Source organism: Carlito syrichta, unplaced genomic scaffold (genome assembly GCF_000164805.1).
Source record: "Carlito syrichta isolate Samal-C Ts95f unplaced genomic scaffold, Tarsius_syrichta-2.0.1 Scaffold138451, whole genome shotgun sequence".
In the NCBI taxonomy this organism is placed as follows: domain Eukaryota; kingdom Metazoa; phylum Chordata; class Mammalia; order Primates; family Tarsiidae; genus Carlito; species Carlito syrichta.
Window position 1 is genome coordinate 576,089 of NW_007082547.1, and position 7,027 is coordinate 583,115.

Consider the following 7,027-nt stretch of genomic DNA (forward strand, 5'->3'; position numbering starts at 1 on the left):
GCGCGCGCTACCACACCCGGCTAATTTTTGATTTATTGTAGAGATGAGGTCTCGCCAAGTTGCCCAGTGGGTCTCAAACCTGCGGGCTCAGGCAATCTACTCACCTCAGCCTCCCAAAGGCGGGGGATTACAGGCTGAGCCACCAAGCCCGGCTCTTCTTTTTTTTTTTAATAGTTATGTAAAAATATATACCATGACCGTTTTTGAGTTAAGTTTTGGAAATGTCAGCTATCCATAATAAACTAAACGCAAGCCTGGTCATTTATTTATTATAAGGAAGGCTTATACTATTGTAATAAACATGGGTTCATGACAATAAAATTAGCCTGGGAACACTCCTGTCCACCTGTGTCATCCTGGGATCACTCCTGTTCACCTGTCAGTCTGGGAGTATTCCTGTCCATCTGTCAGTTTGGGAGCACTCCTGTTCACCTGTCAGTCTGGGAACACTCCTGTCCACCTGTCAGCCTGGGAATACTCTGTCTACATGCAAGCTTGAGAGCACTGCTGTTCACTACTGTTCACCTGTCATCCTGGGGGTGCTCTTGTCAAGTTTCAGCCTGGAAGCACTCCTGTACACTTGTGTCATCCTCAGAGTCCTCATGTCTACCTATAAGCCTGAGAGCACTTATGTCCATCTGTCAACATAGGAGCATTGCTATCCAACTCTCAGCCTGGTAGCACTCCTGTCTACCCATGCCATCCTTAGAGCATTCCTGTCCATTCTGGTCTGGAGCATTCTGGTCCATTTGTCAGGCTGGAAGCACTCCTGACTTCATCCAAGCCTGAGAACACACCTGTCTACCCGTCATCCTGGGAGCACTCCTGTCTACCTATCAGCCTGCAAACACTCCTTTCCACATGTCATCCTGGGAACATTCCTGTTCACCTGTCAGCCTAAGAGCACTTCTGTTTACTTGTGTCAGTCTCGGAGTACTCTTGTCCACTTCTCAGCCTGGGAGAACTTCTGTTCACCTGTGTCAGTCTGGGAGCATTCTAGTCCTTCTGTCAGCCTTCCAGCCACATCCGACAGGGCCCTCTGTGATATTCAGAAGGACAGGAATATGCACATTCCTCACCATCATCACCTGCTCTCTGCCCAGGGCCTGGCACCTGGGGCTCCTCCAGCCCCACACCCTCCAGAAGCACAGAGCAAGGCCCCAGAGCTAAGAGGGGATACTCACGTGGGTGTGTCTGAAAACACCATGAAGCAGCCCACCAGGAACACCAGAGTGCCTACCACTGCTGCTGGCAGGAGCCAGCCTGTATAAAAGCCTGTAGAGGGGACACGGAGAGTTGGCCCTCAGGGACCTAGGCATGGAGAGCCCCAGGTGAGGGGTCTGCATAACCAGTTTGTTCCCTAGGGATCCACCTTTGGCCCAGTCAGGGGCTGAGGTCATCTGGGCAGAAGCTGAAAGGGGCACTGTTCTCCCTGGAAGCTCTGGGGGCAGCCCCTTCCCCTGGCCTCTGCCTAGGACTCTGGATGCCCCCTACCATGTTGATGTTGGCACCAAAATCCAGCCCCCCAGGCTCTCTGCCTCTCTGAGCCCAGCTCACCTCTAGCCAACCCTCTGGGATGGACTGGAGAAGACCCCTGTGTCCTACCCATGGTGCCCCCTCCATGAGGAGCATCCCACCACTCATGTTCCAGCCCAAAGAAACAGGTCACTTTGGATGCCTCCCTCACCCCCACCCTCCCACAAGGCCACTGCCTCATCTGACCACAGCCAGGTCCCTCAGTTACCCCAGACCCTCAATGCACCCATCTGCTTCCCACAGGGTAGTCCAGACCAGGCCTGGTGTCTTGCCTCCAGCCTGACCCTCTGTTGGGCAGAGTGCCCTCTGTAAAATGCAAACCTATCTAGAACCCAGGTGTGAAGACCTGGCCCTGCTTGCCCTCAGAGGCCCTCCAGCCTGGCTGTGCTGTCCTGTGGTCCCCACTCGGTCCTGCTGGCACATTCAGGCTGTGCCTTCTCCCCCTGCTGCTGTGCCCTTACACACCCATCAGCCCCACCTGTGCTCCAGTCTCCCTTCTGGCTGCCTCCCCTGTCTAGGTCCATTGTGGGGCTGTGTTTGGGCCCAAGAAAGGACTCTAGAAGGTCTGGAGCAGAGTGAAGGGGAGGAAGCTGTCCTAGGATGAGGAATGGAGGGGGCCACAAGCAGAGCTCGGTGAGGGCAGCCAGGGCTCCAGGAGGAACTCCTAGGACTGCCCAGAGCCAACATCCATTTTGAAGGTGCTGGCCCGCCTTGCTGAAGGAGACCAGAAGATAGCTCGGCCTGGATCCTAGCAGGCATGACCTCTCCAGGCTGCAAGTTTCTGGGGTGGCCCCAGGGCCTCATGGGCTGTGTCTGGTGGGCCAAAGACAGTGGGGTAGTGAGTCAGAAGGGGCCCCTACTGACAACAGCTACTGGGGTGAGTGCCTTTCCTGGCACTGCTTCAGTTTGCCCAACTCTGGAGAGGCATAGGAGACCTCACTGTTTTTCCCAGGGAAAGAAGCTGCCCAGAGAGACTGAGCCACAGTGGCTGGATCCCAGGGACTGAAGGGGAAACAGTAGGGGTATCAGGAGGCAGGGTCCATCAGCACAGTCATAGTGCCCTGCTGTGTGCCAGGGCTGGGAGTGAACGTGGAGCATAGCCTAGCAGGAGGCAGTGATGCCAGGCTGAGAGCTGTGCCCACACATGCTCCCCTCAAGGGGCACAGATTAGCAGAGTGTCACAGCCTGAAGGCACGCTGGGGGGAGTCCAGGTGGCTGGAGGGGTGGGGCAGGACTCACCAAGCCAGGCGAAGTAGAGGGCCACCTTCTCCCCGAAGTACCTGCGCACATGATCCAGAGGCTGGTACCTGATCCACGCACCCCAGCGCGCCCAGTACCGGAACAGGACTTGGCGCTGGTTGAGGCCTGGGACCTGCAGGCCCTTTGGGGGTGCTGTGAAGGGGCCCTATGGACAAGAGGCATTTGGGAGTGAGGCTCAAGGATGCTCAGGGTTCCCCCACTCCCCTGCCCAGCACAGTTCTGGGTGTGGGGGCTTCAGTGCCAGCCAGGCCCACAAGCCTCACCCTCCAGTATGGGAGACAGGATTGCTACTTAAGGAAGAAAATAGGGTGATGTAGGGGATGGGCACAGGGTGCCCTGGGAAGGCCCTTCTGAGGAGGGACCTTGTGTCATGAGGCCCTCCCGACTCCTGGGCTTCAAGGGTCAAGGGCAGAGGGAGGGCCTGGAGTAGTGGCTGCGGTCCAGGGTCAAATGGCATCTCCAGGTAGGGAGTTCTCACACCCGTCCCCTGGCCCAAGCCCTAGCTAGTAGGACAAGTCATGCCACCCCACTGTGAGGTGGGACACCTGCATTTCCACACCCACTTCATTTAACCCCCATGGCAGCAGTGGGGCAGGACCATCCCCATGGTTATGCAGCAGTGGGCACAGGCCTGACCAGGCCCTGGAGGCCCCAGTTTGATGGAGCTGCATGGGCCTCACCTGCTGGACTGAGGTGGAAGGTGTGGGAAAGGCCTGGGTGGTAAGGCTGATGGCACAGCAGCAGCTACTAAGGTGAATGCCTTTCCTGGCACTGCCTCAGTTTGCCTAACTCTGGAGAGGCACAGGAGACCTCACTGTCTTTCCCAGGGAAAGAAGCTGCCCAGACAGACTTGAACCACAGTGTCTGGATCCCAGAGACTGGCCTGCCCCCTGTTTCAGGGCGCCACAGGGTGGGCTGGGGCCAAGCTGAGCAGGGCCTGAGGCCTGTCCGTTGGAGCTCACAACCTTAGACAGGCCTGGTCACATGTGTGACCTGGTCACATGGCAAGTGTGGGAGTTTGGTGTTTCTGACCCCCAGTGCAGCCACACTAACCAACTGGCATCCAGGAGGGCAGCACCCACTGCCCCTACATTTCCTGCAGGAGCCAACAGGACCTGGGGCACTCACCCCCACACCCAGGCCCAAGCTCCCAGTCCCTCAGGACTCACGTCGTGCAAGGGGAAGGCAGCGCTGAAGACACCCTCTGCCAGCAGTTGGTCCATTCCAAACAGGCCTTTCTTCTCGTGGCCATATGGGGTCTTGGCCAGGATCTCAAATAGCTACAGGTGGGTGGAAGATGGCACATGTCACCTGTCATGTGATGGCAGGGCAGGGACATCCTGGCTGGCCCTTCTTGGGGCAGAGGCCAAGGATGATCTGCAGACCCTTGGTGACAAATGATGATATTACTTATAATGGAAAGTCGCTGCTGGGCCTTTCTGTCCCACCTCACACTTGGGACAGCCCCTGAGGTAGGGATGGTGATCATTCACCCACTCTACAGACTTGGAGACTGACTCATGGGAATTGAATCTGGCTTTGAATCTGGACCTGGCCATGCACAGCCCACTCTGGGCCCACTCTCTGGGCAGGGACACATGCTGCAGCCCCAGAATCATCAGGGTGGGCAACCCCCTGCTTGAACAGCCCATGTGGCTTTTTACCCTTTGGTGGTCGGCAGGCCCTCTCTGGGGCAGACCTGTTCTATCTAGCCCCTTCCCAACTAAGGGCTACTGGAGCAGGCCTCCTGCTCTGGGCACCTTAGACCTGTCTTGCATGGCCTAGCTCTGCCCACCCTCCCCAGGGGACACGGCAGTAGTAGATCTTTCCTCACCCTCGGCGCTTTTCCTCCTAACCAGCAAGACCCACCCGCTGGGCCTGGTCTCAGCTGTCTGTTCCATAAACCCATAAATGCAATATATTTTCTGAATCCTGAGGTCCTGGAGGGGCGCTGGGCCTGTCCCCACCTGTCCCCATCCCAGGCTCCAGCCTTTCCCCCCCACTCCCCCCAGTGAGGTGAGGTTCATCCTCCAAACTTCCAGACCCTAACCCCCAGGCCTCAGCCCTCTGCCATAGATGAACCTTCCTTTGTCCATGGAGCCAGGGGCCAGCAGGCTCCTCAGAGCCAGGTCAGGGTTTGGGGCCCGAGCAGGGACTCCCCCTCCACTCACAATCTGGTGCCTTTTGATGTTGGTGAAGAAGGTGTCCTGGTTGTCACTCCCAAGAAACCTGCAGGTAAGTATATAGTGCAGAACTTTTTGGGCATGGGTTCCCATGCACACATGCCCATGCGGGAGCACACACATGCAAGTAAGCACATACAGCAGCACGTGTTCACACGGGCACACACTGATGCATACAACACCCATGCCCTGGGAGAATGACCCGGCCTCCTAGCAGCATAAACAATTCCTGGTTTTGACTATTTTCCCCAGGCGGGAGGTCACAGCAGGTTCCTCACATGGTTGATAGAGGAGAGAACAGACTGTGGTTGGGCACAGGACAATGGGGTGCAGGAAGCGCCAGGCTCACCAAGAAGCCCTGTCCCATGTGCCATCTGACAGCTCCAGCACAGGACAGAAGGTGCTTGTGGGTGATGTCTGTGTGGACAGATGACTGATCAAACACCCCCCACCCCCAGAACTCCAGACTCTTGAAAACCCCACAAATGGGGCACAGCAAGTGAGGCTGACTTTCCCGCCAGTCCTTTAAAAAGAGATCTCCTTCACTGGATGCAGTGGCTCATGCCTGTAATCCCAGCACTTTGGAAGGCTGAGGTGGGAGAATTGCTCGAGCCCTAAGAGTTTGAGACCAGCCTAGGCAACCTAGTGAGACCTCATCTCTAAAAAAAAAAATTTTTTTAAATAGCTGGGCGTGGTGACTCATGTCTTGAAGTCCTAGCTACTCAAGAGGCTGAGACAGAAGGATGACCTGAGGTCAGGAGGTTGAGGCTGTGGTGAGTCATGATCGTGCCAATTGCTGCACTCCAGCCTGGGTGACAGAGTAAGACCCCAACTCAAAAAAATAAAGAATACAATGTCCAGGTGAGGGACAATTCTGGGAGGCGCCAAGTTCAATCCATGCATTCATTGACTCTTGCATTCACACACTCACCCCTGGCTTTTTCATCCAGGTTTTCGCATGCACAGGCCGGCCCTCCATGCATGGCAGGGTGTCTTACCGTGGCAGCTTGCTCACTTTGAACTGGCAGGAGTAAGACTCAGGGGGTGTGTCAGGCACGTCCTGTAGCAGGATGTTGGGGATGCCCAGCCACGCCAGCAGGCCAGCTGACCAGTTGGAGGCCTGATTGGGCAGTTCCTAGAAGGAAATGCCAGTTGCTTCTCCCGCTCCTGAGAGGAGAGCCCATGCCCAGGGTTGGGGTGGAGGTGAAGGCCATGCAAATTTGCAAATTGGGTCACAGGCAAAAAAACTCCCACAGGGGAAAGGGCACTGGCCCTGCTGCAGACCCTGAAGGGCCAGGCAGGCCCCTCCTGCTCTTTGGGCCTCAGGCTCTGAGAGCTACTCAGCTTGTTAATTTTCAGCCCAGAGCCCCTCAAGTCAGGATGAGACAAGAGAGGATAAACGGTATATTTCTGCCCACCCCCATGAGTGTCAAAGCCAGCGGTGTCATGGGTGGCAGAACTGCATCCGGATGGGGAGGTGTGAGCCCAGAGGGGACCCCTGGTGACTAGCCTAGCACCTTGGTGCACCCACACTGTTAGACCATCCTCACATCCCCTGGGTCCACCATTGGGAGTATCACCAACCTGCACTGTCTGCCCAACAAGGTTTCTTGGGCTTAATGTGGTAGTGGGTAGGAGGAGTCCCTGAAGACTCCGAGTGGGGCATCCTCCAGGTTTGTTGGCATCGGCAGTTGAGCCCGATATGTAGGGAGCAGTCATGAGTAGCCATGGCTAGGGGGACTCCCAGCCCTCTCTCTGTCCCCCGGTACCTGCAAGGGCAGCTTCAGGCGCAGGTCCTCCGCATAGTAGCAGAGCACAGCCCAGGAGGCGCTGAGGAGGATGTAGTGCACTGCCATGTCCTCATCCTGGGCATCACACTGTGGGCACCAAGGAGTTCCGTGACAGCCTGAGAGTACGTGTCAGTGTGTATGTGAATGGGCACATGTGCATGTGTGTTCATTTGCCCTCTTAGGAAAAGACTGACATTTCTTTTTTTTTTTGAGTTGGAGTCTTACTCTGTCACCCAGACTGGAGTGCAGTGGCCGCTC

General features: G+C 56.4%; 1 protein-coding gene across 1 annotated transcript in view; it reads right to left on the reverse strand.

Annotated features, from left to right (window-relative positions):
• The window catches only part of ANO7 (anoctamin 7), a 37,430-nt gene that overhangs the window by 15,705 nt on the left and 14,698 nt on the right, over nt 1-7,027 (reverse strand). The window contains 6 exon segments of the mRNA XM_008049860.1: nt 1,185-1,275; nt 2,776-2,941; nt 3,966-4,076; nt 4,968-5,025; nt 5,978-6,114; nt 6,749-6,856. Coding sequence (XP_008048051.1) covers nt 1,185-1,275; nt 2,776-2,941; nt 3,966-4,076; nt 4,968-5,025; nt 5,978-6,114; nt 6,749-6,856 — 671 coding nt within the window.